General features: G+C 43.3%; 2 protein-coding genes across 3 annotated transcripts; one reads left to right on the forward strand and one right to left on the reverse strand.

The window, feature by feature from the left end:
* Window positions 1–290: 290 nt before the first annotated feature.
* zdhhc23b (zinc finger DHHC-type palmitoyltransferase 23b) lies at window positions 291–7,957 on the forward strand. Of its 2 annotated transcripts, XM_070853029.1 has the most exons (7): window positions 291–471; window positions 2,438–2,595; window positions 3,256–3,945; window positions 4,361–4,528; window positions 5,693–5,962; window positions 6,327–6,416; window positions 7,074–7,957. In XM_070853029.1, the coding sequence occupies exons 2-6, from the start codon at window positions 2,456–2,458 to the stop codon at window positions 6,370–6,372; spliced, it is 1,314 nt and encodes a 437-aa protein (XP_070709130.1). In that variant the 5' UTR covers window positions 291–471; window positions 2,438–2,455; the 3' UTR covers window positions 6,373–6,416; window positions 7,074–7,957. The 2 variants fall into 2 exon arrangements, with proteins under 2 accessions (XP_070709130.1, XP_070709129.1); XM_070853028.1 differs by lacking the exon at window positions 7,074–7,957 and having other exon boundaries at window positions 6,327–7,040.
* ccdc191 (coiled-coil domain containing 191) lies at window positions 7,109–18,205 on the reverse strand. The gene is made up of 17 exons (XM_070853027.1): window positions 18,131–18,205; window positions 17,443–17,481; window positions 17,032–17,167; window positions 16,756–16,911; window positions 15,783–15,961; window positions 15,463–15,686; window positions 14,461–14,602; window positions 14,130–14,320; window positions 13,671–13,920; window positions 12,581–13,002; window positions 11,386–11,477; window positions 10,995–11,077; window positions 10,791–10,892; window positions 10,496–10,639; window positions 9,245–9,397; window positions 8,696–8,850; window positions 7,109–7,250 (listed from the first exon to the last, which is right to left on the reverse strand). Exons 1-17 carry the CDS (start codon window positions 18,203–18,205, stop codon window positions 7,109–7,111), a joined length of 2,685 nt encoding a protein of 894 aa, XP_070709128.1.
* Window positions 18,206–18,729: the final 524 nt, after the last annotated feature.

An 18,729-nucleotide genomic window follows, 5' to 3' on the forward strand; every position in this document is an offset into this window, starting at 1 on the left:
TTTTACTGCACTGATTTACTGATTTGTGTCTTTTAGGGCCCATTTATAGCCCGAATTGACCTTATAAGATCGGGGGTTAGAGACCTCATAAGAGAGGCACACTTGGAGTTTGTACTGTCCAACTGCATGTAAAGTAGTCAAAATTAGCTAAAATTAGACTGAAGTCTGGTATGTAACTATACGTATGGGCGGGGAAAGTCTACCTCTTCCGACGTCAGGAGGGAAACTGTTCAGTTTGGGGGCAGAGCCACAGGACGTCTCCCCCGGCAGCCAAACCCGGACGATGAGCAGATCCGCGTGGACCCCGGGGACCCAGACTGGTTCTCCACCGACTGCTGTTACTCTGCTGAGCCGCAGGACCGCCGGATACGGTTTCCAGAAGAAAGACTTCCGTTTGAAGCCCGGCGGGAGGGAAATCGTTTCAACCGATATTTGCTCGAAAGCATCGGCATGTAGCAGCTCAGTGTTCCGGTATGTAAAGGCTGAATTTGCTCGTTTTCTGTGTCTTCGGCGCTGCGTTTAAGCCCTGTTTGAGTGAGTGTGACACTCAGCGGCTTGTTGACAGGCGCGGTGGCTGAAAATCTGGGTTAACTGCGACCTCCAGTCGGTGATTAACTGGCTGCCATAAGACGGCCAAGCTCCGCCTGGGTGAAGTTAGTTTTAGGTTGGATATCCGGCAGACACTCACCGCGGACCCAGCGGCGTCTCCCCCTCGGTCCACCCCGGGGCTGGCAGCAGGAGGTCGGTTAGCTCGTCTCAAAGAACCTCGGGCTTAACGCCGGAGGCTGATTTAGGGACCATCAATAAATTACAGTTTAATTGGTACGAAAACGCTGACATCTTATTCCAATACTTTCATCCTGGCTTGACAATATTAGTGAAAATTATGATTCAAAAAGTATACTAACTTGATTTCATGTAACACATGTGATGTGATGGAGTGAATTCAAATCAATACCAGAAATCATTACTACACTGGACCTATAAGACACATCTCTTCATATTTTTGTGCTTCTTTCATCTGTTTAAAAAAAAAAAAAGTCACGTGAGACAGTGACTCTAAATCAATACCAAAATGTATTGTCACTGAAACCAAATTTGCAATAGCTGCAGCCAAAAATGAGACCACTTTAAATGAATTATAGTGTGTGTGTGTGTGTGTTTCTAAGTGCGGCCATACTGCATGAATCCGTTAATAAATGTTGTCCCTTTCTGTTAGGCTACTCCCACTGTCACACCCCCTTTTATCAGCATGAACACAAACACACACCTTCACACATTCTTGACTTTCATGGCAAATTTCAGTCTCATAGGGCGAAGGCTGCTCAGCTAAACGTGAAGGTACTCAGTTTGTTATCACAGAAAATAAAGAAAAGCTGCAGGTCCTCACAATTTATAATCCGTAATAATCTTTAGAATAGTTGCAAATCAACTTTGATTAATTGATTGATTAATATGTTGATGATTTGACCTCTAAGAAATATGTCCTTATTCTTAACACCACCCATGAACAAAGGCACCACTCATAAACAGCTACAGTTGTCCTGCATTATAGTTTACAAGCCTCTTAATGCCTTGCAGCAATTGTGAATCAAAAGTAGTGTATACCACAGAAAATCCCTCCATGTAACAACAGGACATAAAACTGCTGAGCACCACAGTCACGCTACGAATCCTTGCAGCAGTTTCAGTTTTTTGTGAGGCAGCAGATGTGCCACTTTGTGCCTCCACACACCCACACAAGCATTAATCAGTACATTTAGCCCAATCTGTCTTCTCCTCAGGCTCTCACAGACTTTGCTCCAAGGCTGCCTGGATGGATTCACCAGTTCGATGCCAGCTGACCTCACCTGACCCTGTCCTTTTTAACCATGATAACCTGATCTGTGGCTGACTAATAACAACCCAACATGTCATGCTTTGATTTATTGCTAATCAGAGGCTCATTCAGGCCAACAGAGCCAGATCCCCCCAGAGAGAGATCTAGCCGAGCAGAGGGATTAATCCCACTTAGTGCTTCACTGGGCTGTCGTCAGTCTTGCTCTCTCTGTGATAGAGGAGACACTGAAGACCTGCGATTGTTATAAATGCTGCCCTTGCCTCACCTCAGCCCTCACCCATCTAAACAAGCCAGCAGGGTGCAGCGGCGGGACAGTTCGCTTGCTGTAAATCAGTAAAGCGCGACAGATGTGTGACAGATGGGAGGGTGAGGAGGTGGACTGGGTTGGGTCAGATGAGCAGGGTCTGCTTTGCAGTGTTGTGTTTTGTAAATCTGTTTGGATCAACTCCACTGTCTAAAACGCATGCAAGTAGCTGGTGAGCCGCTGTACGGAAAAGTCATTTTAGCAAAGCGGGCTGTTAGAAGTATTATAAATCCATAAACTATAACACAAATGTCAATGTAATGGTATTAATATACATTTTTATAATGTGATAGGCTGTCAGGCTGTCAGTCATGAAGAAGCGAGCCAACAAGGTGCAGGCGGACGAGGAGGAGACCTTGTGTTGCTGCGAGTACGTGAACAGACACGGAGAGCGCAGCCATGTAGCGGCCTGCTGCTGTGACTGTGAGGACCTGGATGACGCCTGTGACAGGTCAGACACATGAACCTGAGTGAGCTGCAACTGAATGTCACTTTCACTGATACTTGATCTGTTGGTTAATTTTTTTTAAAGAATCAGTCACTAGACAATCTATAAAATGTCAGAAAACAGTGGGAAACTTTTTCCCAAACTGAAATAAGTCAACTTTTTTGTTTTCCATAGAATAATCTTTCTTTGACAAAGACCCGTGGTTTGTGACAGATGTTTGCCACTGTGTTTACATTTTATCGAATAAGCAGTTAATTGAAAATGTAATCAACGTATTGAGAGTGAAACAATTGTTTTTATGTACAAACAAGATCAAATATGTTTAAATGAAGTCGGGCCCTTTTTGAAATATGTCAATCAATTTAAAGGAGCTGTTGTCCCTTGAACGTATACAGCTAAAACCAAACTGCAAAAAAAAAATCCCAAAGAACATCACTGTCATCCTAAACAGTTGCTGTCAAGACAGTAAATTATTTAAATGGAATAATAGAGCTATTTCACATCAGACATTTAGAAGTGCAGGGAAAGCAGAGCTGTAACTAATGACATTAATTACCCAGGACTCCTGTAGTGGAACTCAGTCTAAATGTAATGTAGATGTTGTTCAGTAATGTTATTGATTGTTATTGACCCCTGCGCTCTGCCCGCTTTTGACCCTGTCAGGTTCCTGAAGAGGGAGCCTCAGAAACCTGAATCCATGACACAGGTGGCTTCAGTGGTCACAGACCGGATTCGTGTTCCCTGGCTGTGGGGTGGAGCCCGAAAAGTAGACCTGTCCGTTATCCCCCCTCTCATTCTCCTCCCTGTCCTGCTGCACTTTGCCGCTCTCCACTTCCTGCTTGGCATGGTGTGTCTGACAGCTCTCCCCGGCCTGGTGCTGTGGTACTACTATTTCACCCACCGCAAGAAGGGACAAACGCTCTTCTTCCTCAGCCTGGCCCTCTTCTCCCTGGGCTACATGTACTACTTGTTCATCACAGAAGTGCTCCCCCATGGGGATGTTGGCCTGGTCCAGCTGGTGGTGGTAACTGTAGGCCTCGTACTCACCCTGGTAGCCCTCGCCCACAGCAAGAGGGACCCCGGCATCGTGCGACCAAACCAAGAGGCTGTCCACAGCACAGTGACGTATTACAGCCCTCTGGCAGACAGGGACCCTGCCGTCAATGGGGGGCGGCAGGATGTGACGATGACAGTAGCCAACCGGGCGGGATCGTCGGAGCAGGCGGGGGTGGAGCCGAAGGAAAGTAGCCGAAGGAACTGGTGTCCGGTGTGTAGGGTGGTGCGGCCCCCGAGGGCGGGACATTGTCGGATCTGTGGTGTCTGCGTGCTGCGTCTCGACCACCACTGTGTCTGGTGGGTTCCATTAAAATGCCTCTCACTCGGCCTGTCCTCACTGTTTTTTCCACCTCGTCTCACATCTCCAACACTGAGGTGCTCTTGTTTGTCATCTGCTTGTCTCTTTCTCACAAACTATTCAATAAATCTAAAAAGAGTGCAATCATCCTTTTTTAATTTCCAAAATGACGCCCTTAAGTGACTGTCTTTCTTTCCGGGAGCGTTTGCCCCGTTCACACCTGCTATGTCCATATTTGTATGTTGTGTCTTGTATTAACTACAGCTGCTAGTGAACGTGTGGTATCACCCACTCCTACACTTATATGTACGGTCCTGCATGTGTGTAGTGTAGTGTAGTGTAACCCTGGGGTCTCAGTACCATGTTTTGTCTGCTTGTGTGTCTTTGCGTCCCCCTGTTTCGGTGACGCGGTAGGATAAACAGCTGTGTGGGGCAGGCCAACCACCGCAGCTTCCTGCTTACACTCGTCCTCTTCCTGTTGACGTCCCTGTACGGAATCAGCCTGGTGCTGCAGAGTGTGTGTCCGAAGCAACACCTCTTCACCGCCCTGCTCTACTGCCCGGGGGTCTACAATGATTACAGGTACTGCCAACGAAGTTGTATACACTTTGTAGACTGAGCAACTCTAACATATTCCTTTAAAGCTCCTTTTACCCATTTACTTAATTCTAAATCCTCTATGTGAAGAATTGCGATCATAATATTTATGATGACATTGTTTTTTGTCACAAAAATTTTACTTTCAGCCCATTCACTCTCAATAATTCCAGCCCAGAAGTTTGTAAGGGAAGTAAAATCAGATGTGTCCAAATCGTTCATTTGTAACCTTTAAAGATGAGGGAAAAAAAGAAAATAAGGTAATGAACATTTATTTCGGGCCTGAATACGAACAAGTAGTCTGACATATATATCAATACTAGTATTACATTTAAACATTGTTTATTATGAGAAATTGCAGTACAGAAATGCCATAATTATGAAACTAACATATAGTTTGTACACTAGAGCACTGACCGTCTTTCAAGCCTTTCTACACAGCATACATTTGAACAGCTGCTTAGCTGTACAAAGACAAAAATCAAAATACCTCAAATTAACATTTCTGCACACCTGTACATCCCCAGTTCAGATTGAACACATGGATGCAGAAAAAGTCAGATGGTCATTTAGCAACAATCGAGAGCGAAATTGCCTCCTTTTCACCAAAGCATTTGACATTTTTCCCAGCATTGGCTCTAAAATGAGTTTGAGGCTCTTGCGTATTGAATAGAACAGAGGACACAAGGCTTCTTTCAGTGTAGCATTGACTCAGTTTCACAGAGTGCCTTGGAGTGCTTTTCAAGGAGAAAGACTCATTATTTGTGCTCAGAGCAATGAGAGAGTGGATGTTAGATGCTGTAGGCGTTGCACTTTTAAAACGGGACTTCAGAACAAGTCTCAACCTCAGACTGCTGAACACATAACTTGTCTGAATTGCTATCATGTTCTGAATATCTGAAAATAACTATTCTGTTAACTGGTCTGTCCACAAACATGTTTTAATCTGGCCACATAGACTATTTTATAATAATCTAAAAAAGCTACTCTAATATTAGTTTTTTTTTTTTTTTTATTACATTTACACAGAATTTTTAGTGATGGCCATGTTTTACATGTCCCATGCCAAACACTTGTATGTAGGATACATGCTGTTTTATTTTCTATCCTGCAGTGGGATTTACCATCTTTTCTAATTCTGTGTCCCAGCACTGCACTTTGCTTCACCTGTGCGTGGTACAGCAGCATCGTGACCGGCGGCCTCCTCCACCTGCTGGTGGTGCAGGTCACCAACGTCAGCTACAACGTCACTGAGCGCGAGGCACGAGTCGCCCTGCGAGACAGAACCGCTCGCAGCGCCTACTGGGGACTGGTCGTGGACACCGGGGTCTACTCTAGAGGTTTCCTTGGGAACTGGGCAGAGTTCATGACCATGGGAGAAAAACTGAATCCTCCCTCTCTCGTCTCAACAGACTTGGTGTAAGAGACAGTCACACAACCCTGGTTTTAAAATTGAGTTTGGAGGTTTTGGCTGCTGTTCTGTTCATTCATATGTCCACTGGGTGGCAGCATGGCTCCTTTCACTCCGATTTAACTTTGCCAGCCTTCTTCTGCTTACAGCAAACCTGAGAGCTGCCAGGACTGTCCTCACTGCTGCTGAGTCGCCCCCTGAGTTGCTCTTGACTTTGACATATAGCAATAACAACTTCAAACCCCAATAAGATACATTCACTGCCATCAATGTCACTGACAACGGGCATCTCCTGTATGCAGCTGTATCCTCTCACAGCGACCTTTAGTGTCCTTCCTTGAACATTGTCTTTATGTCTCTTCTACATTCTAGTGCCTTGCTGGGAGTCGGCATAAAAGAGAAATGTGAGAATGAGTAATAAGTTGTGGGGACATTTTCTCTGAGCACAGCGCCAGCAACAAGGTAACGCCTCCGGAGTTGGTCAGTCAAACCAAAAACATGGGCCGAATGTAATTTCAAGGATGGTCTCTGCAGTTTATCCTCCACAAACCCATACTTGACCTTGTGAAATGTGGATGTGTATCACCGATAAATTATATGTAAGCCACAATGTGCTCAACGCACGCTTAGACCTTGAAGACTGGGGGCTAGAACCTCATTGTAATGAATATAAAAAGAAAGTCTAGTGTGCGGCAATATTTAAAGTCTAATGGGGGTGCTGTCCTAGTCATCCTATTTTCTAACTCACAGATAAATGAAACATCTCAGCACAAGCCACATAATCAGGCTAATTAAGGTTCCACAGTGTGTCACTTCATGAAACATAATGAATGATTGGATAGTTATGAAGATACCAGTAGGAAATATGATAAATAAATTGATACACATTAAGGTCAGCTTGAGAAGTTTTCAGTGATTTCCACTATTGCTGCTTTTATTAATCCCCAAAGGGACCAAAAGCTTTTTTTTGGCATCCTAAAAATTTTATGTATTTGTATGAAGTTAATTTTATTTATTTATATTAAAGGAATGTAAGTACTGTGCGTTCATTTTGCGTTTGTTTGCTTACATGTGTCCTCTCCAGAGTTATTGAGATGTTTGTGCGTCATCTGTATGTAGTCTGTCTCCCACAGTGACGGCCTCTCCCAGAGGCTTTACAGTGGATAGGAGGTGAAATCGGGCAGAACCGAAGCGACTTTCCGCCCCAGCCTCTCCCGCCGCACCTCCTTCTCCCTTTCCCTGCGCAGCAGACATGGAAGCTGCCTCCAGGCCAGGAAACATCGTCGCAGCACCCGTCTGACGTGCGGGCAGATGGAGGGACAGACGGGAACACAGCAAATGAGCAATGAGAAACTGAATTATAGGGACCTCTGGGTTTACAACACCTAATGAGTTTTCACATGATGCTACTGGGGGCTCATTGACAATGGCAGTTGGCCAGCCGGTGGGAATTCACCCACAGGCTGTGGCCATTTAGCCGACCTCACCTGAAGCTGAGAACAATAATTGGTAATTTTGTCCACAATAGGAAACAGGAGGACATATAATAATATTGTTACTAAGCATAATCAAAACCAATATTTGTAATATTTTTGTATGAAGCAATCTTTTTAAACTATTTAGATGCAAATTAGAAAAGTTCTCAGAGTCACTAAATTGACTTTTTTTTTTTAGTCATTCTGGTGGTGTGGGTACTGTCGGTCTGTCGGTCTGTTGGTCCATCACTTTGGTCCAGACTGAAATATCTCCAAAACTATGGAGTGGATTTTCATTACATTTGGTTTATATACCCATAGTGCCCTTTAGTGATCTCCTTTCCTCTACATCAGGTCAAAGCTTTCTCTTATCCAGTGAAGTATCTCATCTACAGGACATTCATGGTTCCAAGAAGATGAATCCTAATGACTGTGATCATCCTCTGACTTTATGGTTTTAAGGTAAATACAGGCGTTCATGTTCCCCTCAGGGTGAACTGAGTTATTTTGGTAATGCTCTGATGTTTCGCGTATAAACCAGTGATTTACATTTTTTGTTTGTTCAATTTACTTTTAGCGCTAACTGGCAAATGTTGGTATGCTAATAAACTAATTATATAAATAAATAAATATTTAGCACTCACAAAATCAACTGAGTATGCAGTAGCTACAAAGAATATTATTGCAGAAAATGCCTTTTTTTTTTTAAATTACCCTGGGCTAGATACCAGTCAAGTGACAAACACTGTTGTGCCAGCTATCTTAGCCATTGTGAAGTTTCTACCTGAGCAGCAAAACACCCCAGACTCCATTAATCATAACACAAAGAGAAATTTACAGGTAACAGCAGTCACTGGAGTAAAGGAAATGATGATATAATTTACAAACTAATACACAGGCAGCTGCAGTGGAAAAGACGATGCATGGCTTAAGGTTTCATATTTCTTATTGGTTTGTTTAACAACTGCTTCTGATCAAAGATGCATTTTCCAGTGTTTAACGTTTGTCATATTCTGCAGTAATGTTCTTTTTTGCAAGTTCATCTTGAAAGTAAGACTTTCTTTATAGAATAGGCCCTAAAATACCAATTAAAATTATCTTTATGGGAATTCAAGGCATTGTGGTTTCTTGGCAGATTTCAGCCCGTAATTAAAGTTTTACAAGCTGTTAAATTTAATATGACACCCTGTTAGTTGGTTATGTTACTGAGGGAGCACTCTGCAGCACTCACACAGTGAACATATGGGAAAGTCATGGGTAGCAGACCTGTTGTTATGCTCCTGAGCCAGCTCCTGATGGTCCCAGTGCACCAGCCTCTCCTGGGTCACATGGTCCAGCAGTGCCAGCAGAAACCTCCTCAGAGTGCGAGTGCGATAGAAACGCTCGGCTCTCTCCTCTTGAATCATCCGCCAGTCCTTCAGCTGAAACAAATGACACTCACTCAGAGATGGAGACATTTTGAAACTGTATCACTCACCTATAATGAAAAGACAAGATTTATGTTGCATGTCATTTTCTTTTTAAGCCGTGAAATTATACTTATTGGCATTCAACCCATCTTTTAGCAGTAAAATCGACAACAAAATAACTCAGTAACTCACTCAGTAAGTTGACCGATGAGGATGGCACTAGCTTAAACAAGAAAAGAAGTAGGAAATGGACTAAACTTTTTTAATTTAAAGACTGGGCACCTGAAAACATGATTGAGTGCAGGTAGAGGAGGAGATTAGGAGAAGGTGTTGCTCTAAATCAGAAGATGGGCAGACTGCAATTCTGATTGAGTAAATATTTGTGTGTGTGTGCATATATACACACTCTTTTCCAGCAGCTTAAGCTCCTCCGAAGTAAAAAGTGCTGGGACAGTTGGTCCGCAGAAGCTTCTTTCTCAGACAGGGACTCTCTTGCTGATTGCTGCCAGTGTAGTGTGCACCGCCTCAGGAGGAAGAGATTGTGGTGACTCTCTGCCAGCTGGCGGGGATTGAAAAGAAAAGCGCCAAATCACGCTGATGAATCCATCCAAACTCAATCATATGTGCCAGGTTGAAACAATGGAGCGGTGTCAAAAGCAATGGAGCGCTCGTCTCCGACTGCATCTCACGTTTAACGGAGGCTTTTATAGGGTGGCTGTGAAACATGAGCACATGAGTTTTTGTGCTCTGTGTGATGCTGTGCAAGATTAAAGCATGATAATGTTGAGGGAATAATTTAGCTGCTTTTTTTGCTCACCGCTCACGATTATCAGTCGCATTTTGAATGTGTTACATTGAATTGCCTGTGTGACTTCTGGTACTTTACAATAATAATAAACTTTGTGAAAAAAAAAGTTCCTGTGTGCTTCACAACCAATGCAAATGCAGTACCAATGGACAGATGGTAATAAAATGGAACAATGGTCAAAGGCAAATCATCCCAGACACAGGAATGATAAATACAGAATAAATAACTTAATCCATAAATGGCAGCCAAGGCAGGAAGGAGAAATAGATAAGGAGCCAAATATTGCACTAATTGTGAAATAATTAAAATAGTATTGGTTAAAAAAGCTTTTTCAGTGTTTTAACACGTCAGAGCCAACAGAGTCAACACAATAGAAAAAAAGCATGTGTAATCCTCTTTGAATCACTAAAATTCAACACAGATTAGTGTTTATAATCTCCCTCAAACGGAAAGGAAATAACTAAACAAGATTCTGTGTGTGTGTGTTATGTTCACCAGCAGTTTGTGAGCCATTAAAAACGTCCAGCCACTTGTAAAGATTTGAATTATCAAAAGCCTTAAATAGACACACATTGCCTTTAAGAGTGCCTGCAGTCCTATGCAGTTCTCGATTTGCTCTTTTTAATGTTCAAGCACGTCTATAACCGGGGATGCTTTTTATTATTCAAATCCGTGGCATGTACCTGTACCTTTTGCTTATTGTAATTCTCTTGTAGCACCTTGAGTGATAATGGAAATAAAGTGCTCCCTGCACATCTTCCTGTTCAAATAGGATTTCTTGCTTGCTCTTTTACAGCTGAATTTGGCTGTAAACACTTTATAAATCGCTGTGGCTGACAGGTGATTTACCTGCATGTTGGCTTGTCTGAGCTGAATGAGGCGTTGCCACGGCGCCAGGCCTTGCCGTAGCAGCAAGTTTCTGTGGTAGTGTTGCCGTGCCAGCTTCAGGAGCTCCTGTTGCCTTTTCAGCTGCCTCTGTTTTTCCTCCTCCCTCTGCACACGCAGAGAAAGTGACAATATTTTAGTATTCTGCAAAGTGTCACCAGAGTACAGTCCTGCTACATGTCTCACAGGAGAGTCAGGAGAGTCAGGAGAGAACTGCTTCCTGCATTCTGACACCCATGAAATATATAATACATCTCACCTCTTTCTCCTGCCTTTTCTCCTCTCTCTTTCTCTCGGCTGCTTTGTGTCTCTCCTCCTCCTCCTCCTTCTGCCTCTGCTCCTCAGCGGCTTTCATCTCCGCCTGAAAAGGTGCATTTTCTCAGCTACATTTATGTTTCTTAATATTTTTTCACACAACTATGGCTTGTCACTTATCCCACAAACACAGTTTGGTGGTTCTTACAAGTTTTTCCTCTTCCTTCTTCCTCTTGAGATCCTCGACTTCCTTCCTTCGCTCTGAGCGCTGGCGTGCACGGGCTTCCATGGCTACAGAGAGAGGGAGGAGGGCGAGCTGAGCACAAGGCATTCATCTGGCAGAATATGTGAATGTTTATGTATGTTTTGCTCTTCATATTCTGTACACGTAACTGGATCTTGTGGGACCGCACACCTATAGGCTTTTATATGTAAAGTCCTCTCCATATATGTGACTCAGGGTCATGCAATTTTCTTGGCTAAAGAGCTCTAGCATTCTGGCGCCACATAAAAGAAGCGTGCCTGCTATTTATGTTTATATGCATGTGTGAGTTTGTGTATGCTGCCTTCTTGCTGAGTGAAAGAACTTGCAGACTGACCCGTGATGATTGGATGGGGACATGTATGGTGTCTGACAGCTTTCCTCGGAGGTGCACGGAGGCTGCCAGGTTTTCCAGGAACTCTGGGTGCTCTACAAGAGCAACAGTCACAGCCATGAGCACAGAATACAAAGGCCCGTCATGACTCTGTCTACGCATTCACATCTTCCTGATTCTTGCCTGGCAAATTCTATTCAGACAGACATCAAACTCAAGCGACATGCCTCAGACTGTTCATGAATCTGTAAATGAAGTGCAGAGCTTTTTGCTTTTACTCAACAGTCACAAACTATGCTCAAGGTTATATAGAGTTCTTGGTAAGACGCATTTCATCTATAATCACAGGAAAGTACAAAACATTAGTTTTTGCACAACCTCCCGCTTCTCTGTTCTCTCTGAGTCTCACAATCCCTCAGTTTCTTTGTATCTACTCCTATGTGATTTGTGTTTAATACAAAAGCCGTTAACAGATAATGACTTTTACCCCATTTCACCTCAGTGTAGCTCCTGAAAATAACAAGCGACTGTACTGTTCTAGACATTTGTGACATTAGTTTAAAAGGGTATTAGTTCTGGAGAAATCCTTTCAACCCATGATTAGCCACTGCGGTGTCCACAGACCTCACTTGCCATCGTTCTCTGCATTAGTTTGCAATGTAGACAGAAAGGTGAGCTAACCTAAGAGATTATTCATCATCTACAGAGAGTTTTCGAGCAAACAGCACATTAGGAGCATGTGGAGACATGGAGACAGTCTCATACAATGTGATCTCCAGGGGTTTCGGTGAGAAGGGTGAATAAGAGGCCAGGCTGCACATAGTATTAGGCGAATATAGGTGGCAGTGTACTTGTTCACTGGAATGAACAATCCGAATCACCAGTAAAGGCACTCCATATTCTGTCCAACACTAATTTCGAGCTTTTCAGAGTCACATTATTTGCTATTTTCTGCAAATTACTTACTAACCTTTTGTTGATGACTGAAACTCATGACTCATACCTTTACTCATATGTAATGTAGGTATGACTTATGGACATTTAATTGTGCTACCTTGTTGGCTTATTGGTTGGTAAGAAGCTAAAGCATTTATTTACGACAAGCCAGAGAATTTTTACAAACTGGCAACGTAAAAGTTGTTGATCACTTTGAGTATGATACACACACACACACAGAGCTTGTGTGCAGTGAGCCTACCTCTGCTCTGCAGGGTCAGAGTTATGGCTCTTTGGTCCAGAGTCTCTCAGCATTGAGAGCTGAGTGAGCTGTGCGGTTTTCTCCATTTCCAGCTCCAGGCCCATCATGCTCTGCTCCTCCCTCAGGCGTGCAATTTGCTCTTGCTGCTCCTTTAACAGCTTCCTCTGCTGCGTGATGATCTGCTGCTGGACGGCGTGTCTGTTCTCAAACCTGCTGCCCGGCGACACTGAGCTTTTTGAACAGGTGAAGGCACCGCCCTTGCCTCTGTGTTGGGACTCATGGAGCTGAGCGGTGGTCAGTGCTACATGGCGTCGGGTCACCTGCCATGGCTGAGAAGGCTGGGCCGCAGTTCCCACAGGAGTCTTATTCTGAGGTACTGCAGAGGCGTCGGGGGCTGAAGTGCCTGACCTGTGGTGATCTTCCTACAGGGAGGGAAGGAAACAGAACACATATGAGGATAGTATCATATATGGAAAAAATCAAACCTATCCTTAGGTCTACAGGAAGCTTCAGGGGGATAATAGGATCAAGCTCCTCATGGTATTTCAGTGCCATGAATCCTTCCTGAGCTACAGGAATCTTGATATATAAGCAGCAGGGGCCTGATGGCGAGCATGGCCTCTTTATTGACCCCTCCACCATGAACTCCTGCAACTCCAACTTCATCTCCTGCTCTGTTTCTTCCGTCCCTCGAGCTCTGTTCCACTATCCTACACCTATTATTTCTCTCCAGCATTCTTTCCATCTGCTCCGTGCCTTCCCATCCTCTATATTTACACCACTCCTTCTTCCCCGCTCTCTCACTCTCCAGAGTTGTGAATATTTCAGCAGGAAAAGTTTTTCTCCCTGGCTGACGTATTGGGAAAACGGTCAGGTCATCCCATGCAAAAAGTAAACAAAAGTTATGTTCAGTTTAGTCCCAGATTTATTCACTGTCTCAGTAATTCGATTTTTACATCACCTACCGAGGGTAGGGCTCATGTTTTAGTCACAATTTAATACTTAAGTGACTTTGTCAGGTCGTCAAAGTTAACATTTGAATTAAGCCCTATGCCTTGCTGATAATGATATGAGGATGTGCGTGGGTCACCTTCTCTGTGGTCTCTGGTTGGTTAGATGCCTCAGGTGGGCCCATTATTGGATCATAATTTGGGGTTTCTATGGCCTTGAGTCTGCCTGTTGATGCAGCGTTGATTAAGGCAGCCATCTTGCGCCGGGTCTCCTGCTGCTGGGCCAAAAGCCCTCGTTGTTCCTTCTCCATCCGACACCATAGCTGCCACTCATTCAGACATCGCCGTAGCATCCGCCTCCGGTCATTCTCCACAGCCAGCTGGCATTGTCTGGAGGAGGTAACAGATGTGATTATATTTTTAACCCTCGATTACTGCATGGTCGGGGTAATAGGATGTAAATGTTTTAGTGAGTGAAATACTTAATTATTAATAGCCTGATTTTGAATATAGGTAGTAATTTACATTGTGTCATTTGTGGTAGAAGACAGTACTTGAGTACAATGAGAGGTTAACAGTAATTCCTTTCTGGTCCTTGCCTGTTTTCAGCTCGTAGATCCTCCTCTGTTCTCACTACCTCTCGCTGCTTTTGTTCTGCCCACACCACTGCCCGCCACGCTCGCCACGCTCTCAGCTGCCTCTTCCAGTCACACAGAGCCGTTGCCTTACCCAAGCGTAGCCTTCGGTCCAACACCACTGAATACCATCCAGAGAAATGCCTCTGCAGACACTAAAACATGCACACAAATGCATGCAAACATGCAGGCCTAAAAGTTAGAGAGTCTACACTGATACATTTACTGTTCCAATCCGCAAAACACCCACCCCCCACGCACACATACAAATACACACGTACCAACAAGTACCAACCTTGAGGTTATGCATGTGAACCTTGGTTTGAATTTTTTGTTTGTTATGTAGTCGATCTGTGTCCTGCTGCTGTTTTGCAGGAAGTAGAGGAGCTGACTGGAGGCTTCTGGCTGCCCTCTGACCTTCAGCTCTTTCCCGTTCCCTGTGGAATAAACACACACACACTACTTAGTGTACCAGGGCAACTTAAAGTTTTTAACTGAGATTTGATATTTTTTTCTTTTAGTATTATATACCAATGTCAGCTTTTATTGCAATATTTTTTCCATTTACAGTCCCTTTATGAGTCATTGCCAAACACCTCTTCCAGTATTACTCAAAGAGGGTTCTTGGTATTTAGGTGCTTTAGTCTCATATAACATTGATAAAGGCAAAATGTATCACAACATTATAAATGAAACATCTACAGAGATGTTCTGGCCTACAAATCACATTCATCAGATGTAATGGAACATGCTTGTTTGGTACAGACCCCAGCCTATATTTTTTTCAATGGAAATGAAGTGTAAAAATGGCCATTCCCACTAAAATCAGGACTAATTTTGCGATAATTGTCAAATACTTTTTTTTGCATACCCTAATTAACACTATTCTCAGTTGCAGCATTATAAATCTCAAGGTCTCATTTTTATTTCCACACGAAGAGCTATTGACTTCTTTAAACAACAGATGTTCACAATGAAAGACACATTCACAGTTATGATAAAGAAAAGACTTGACTCGTGCACACATTTTGAGAAGTTACACAACAGCTTTCAACATTATGCTGGCCAAGCACCCACCACAAGGACACTTCCACAATAGCTGCCTGAGTCATTGAGCTGACTCATCGCACGCTTACTTCTCAATAGGTTACCATTGATCCATTCAATCCACCATAAGAGGGTGGAGCAGGAACGATCATATACGATGCAATCAGACATGATACTGGGGGCCATTTCAGATACAGGCGATTTTGGGAGCTACTTCAGCAGAGGCCAGTGGTTGCTGTGGATACCGTACCTCTGTCGCACCAGATGTTCCAGGCCTCTCCTCTCCTCCATCTGGCGTCGTAGTCTCACCATCTCCTTCTGCACCATCTCCTCCTGCCTCTGTGCCTCCTGCTTTTTCCTCATCTGCTCCCCTTGCTCCCTCCTCTTTGCCTCCTCCCTGGCTGCCCGCTGGGCCTCCCTCTCTCTCTGCTTCCTCTGCCTCGCTGCCTCCCGTTGGGCCCTGTTCTCCTGCACCTTCAGTGATAATCAGTAAACAGTTTCCTGACCCACAGCTTTCACATCTTTGATGCAGCTTACGAGTGAGTGAGTGCGAGAGCTTTGATCACCTACCTGCATGTGTCGTGCTTCCATGGTGACGATCGGGTCTCTGAACTTCTTCCTGGCTTGTCCTACATCCAGTGCCAGCTCCTCCATCACCCCTGAGTTCAAGACCTCTTGCTCCATCAGGTCTTGTAGGAAGCGATTAACAGCACTGTTCTCTTCCTCCCCAGCCAAGCAGTTGTACAGATCTAAGTATTTTTGCACAAATTAGTGTGAAAGAGAAGCATTATATTACACACTTGTGTGAGATACATATTCTATTACAGTACGCACTGAGTTAACCATGAATATTACATATTTTGTTTTCAACTCTATTGTAGTGCAGCCAAACATATTCATTGTTTTGAAAACTCAATGACACTCCAACATCTATGATTTGGGAGGAATATGGGACCTCAAATAAGCTACCATAATTAAGATGGAAACTAAAGAAGAAACAGACGTGAGTCACAACTTAAATACTACACAACCATAACTAACACTGTGATAAAATTCTAATCTCAAGCAAGTTTAACATCTGTGCAAGTTGATTGTCATGCAGTAGTGAAATAAATAGTGTGCCAGGAAATCAATCTAAAAACATATCTATTTTTACATATATATTTTGAATAAAATAAAATAAAATGAAATAATAAGGATAGACATTGTTAATGAGCTAAAATGTACAAAACCACTGCTATGGTCTGTAACTCTTAATGTTACCTGAGTTACAGATAGCATGACCATAGCAAGTAGTTGGCTGGTAGGGGCTTGATTTTATTTAGTTTTTGGGCAAAAAAAATAGATCCAAATACATGCTTTTGTATCCTTCCTTGCAGACCCAATTATGTATTGGGTCTTACTTCCTCTGTGCTGGTAGTTGTGATATGATAATGGCTAAATTTTGACTCGTGATGTCAAGTGTAAACCTCCCAATTCTCTTAATGGCCAGGGAAGTCAAATTTGAAGTGGTCTTGATTAATTAAAACAATGAGGTTAGTACCATCAAAGTTGCTGTAGTTCAGGGTGACAGGCTGAGCACTAGCCAATGCAACAGGGCTTCTCCTCTCAGTGGAGCACATCAGGTCATCCTCCTCCTCCTCCATCTCCAGCTCCAGCCGCAGCTTACTGGTCAGCCAATCCCCTAGAAGAGCCTGAGCTGCAGGTAGCAACCACTCAAATATCATTGTTCAGCTTGGTGCTGCACAGGTTCAGCTCTATTATATAGGTAGCACATCTCAGGAGACACTTCTGTTATTTTTTTCATGGGTTGACCTACCTTCACTGTAAGCGTCATCGTGATCTCTTAACTGGTCAGAGCTTTGCAGAGGTACAGATACGCTCTTAGCTCCTGAATGAGGTTTCTTGTGGGAGAAGACTTCAGAAATGGCAAACTCGGAGGCCATCTCCACACGCTGATGACAAAGAAATAGACAGACAGATGTTGGGCTGAAATGTACGATTATTTTCAGTAATATAATTATTAATAATGAATGAATCTGGTGATTATTCGATTGATTGCTTAGTCTGTAAATTGCAGAAAAACACTGAAAATACCCATCAGTCCATGAGGACATTTTCAAATTGTTTATTTTGCCCACCAACAATCCAAAACCCAAATTGTACACTGGTATCGAAAAATGCATAATGAAAATACACACAGCTCCAACGGCACAGACATTCTCCTCACCTTCCTCCACTGATCGACATCACCATTCCTCACATGCACCTGTTCACGAAAGAAAAACAATTTCAAGTGTAAGCGGATACTGTCTTTGTGAGACAGACCACAGGGCCCTTGAAAATGCTGGTCTCATGGTCACCTTTGCCTGTTTGAAAATGCCCAGCCAAGCTCACAGACACCTTGAGCTGTGGGTGCATTGTACAAATTGAGGGCTCAGCCAATGCCTTATGTCTGCGGATTATTCCACAGGAAAGCTTAGCCATTGCTTTAAATCAGCAGATTACTTCAAACTCATTTCCCCTTTCCCATTCAGCTATCTCTGTCTCAGGCTGCAGGCATGTGAATATCTGAGACAGGCCATCTCTGTGACATTTCTAAGGTGTCCCCTGACATGAGCCATGCCTTCATACATAGTATTAACACTGATGTGCTTCTCCTTCATTCATAAATCCAACAGGACCCTTTTTTACAATTACCTCTCTCAGGGATTTGATAATCCCAGGGAAAAGGTCTGAAAAGTGAAAGTAGACTGAAAAAAAATATTTTATGCTTTCTTTGTAGATAAGAGCACATGTTGAGGTGAGCACCTTGGATTTAGAAAGAGCACTCACAAATTTAATCCCTTTTCCCAGAACAAATAACTACAGAAACTGTATACCTCTCAATTTAAAATGAATCCAAAGAGTAAATTTACCTTGTCTGCAGATGCTTTGCTCTTGTCGAGCCTCCTCCACCTAAACAGGTGAGCATTGTGACCTGGGAGCGTCATCATCTGTTTAGCTCTGCTGCTATAATGTAATCATCATAACTATGTTCTCCTCTGCCAACAGCATTATACGCTAACTGCAAAAGCCAACGATTTCAAATTTATATCATCAAAAAGTGTTCACAGGTCACTACAAAGAGCTCTCACAAAAACTAAGACCTGTGCTCATAACCGCCTTCGATTTGGGTCACGTAGGATTCTGGGTAATGTAGTAGATGAAACATTCTTTCTGGGTTTTATGTCACCTCAACGACGCATTTCAGGACTACGTGTCCCACTAGACTTTGTTTGTAGTTCGGGCGTCTCTGTGGTAACCATAGAAACGCTGTTCAGTTTTTCCAAATGAGCCAAAATTGCGTTTAAAATGCGATAAAACTCAAAAGCGAATATGGAGAAACCCAATAACACTGCTAATTTGAAGGTATGTATAAAGCACAACGCCGCAAATTGGTGTTTTGACAAAAATAAATGAAGCATAGCGATATTTATGGATTTTCAACTGCCGCCACCGGGCGGTCGGTGATGAC

This window comes from Pempheris klunzingeri, chromosome 21, assembly GCF_042242105.1.
Source record: "Pempheris klunzingeri isolate RE-2024b chromosome 21, fPemKlu1.hap1, whole genome shotgun sequence".
Classification (NCBI taxonomy): Eukaryota; Metazoa; Chordata; class Actinopteri; order Acropomatiformes; family Pempheridae; genus Pempheris; species Pempheris klunzingeri.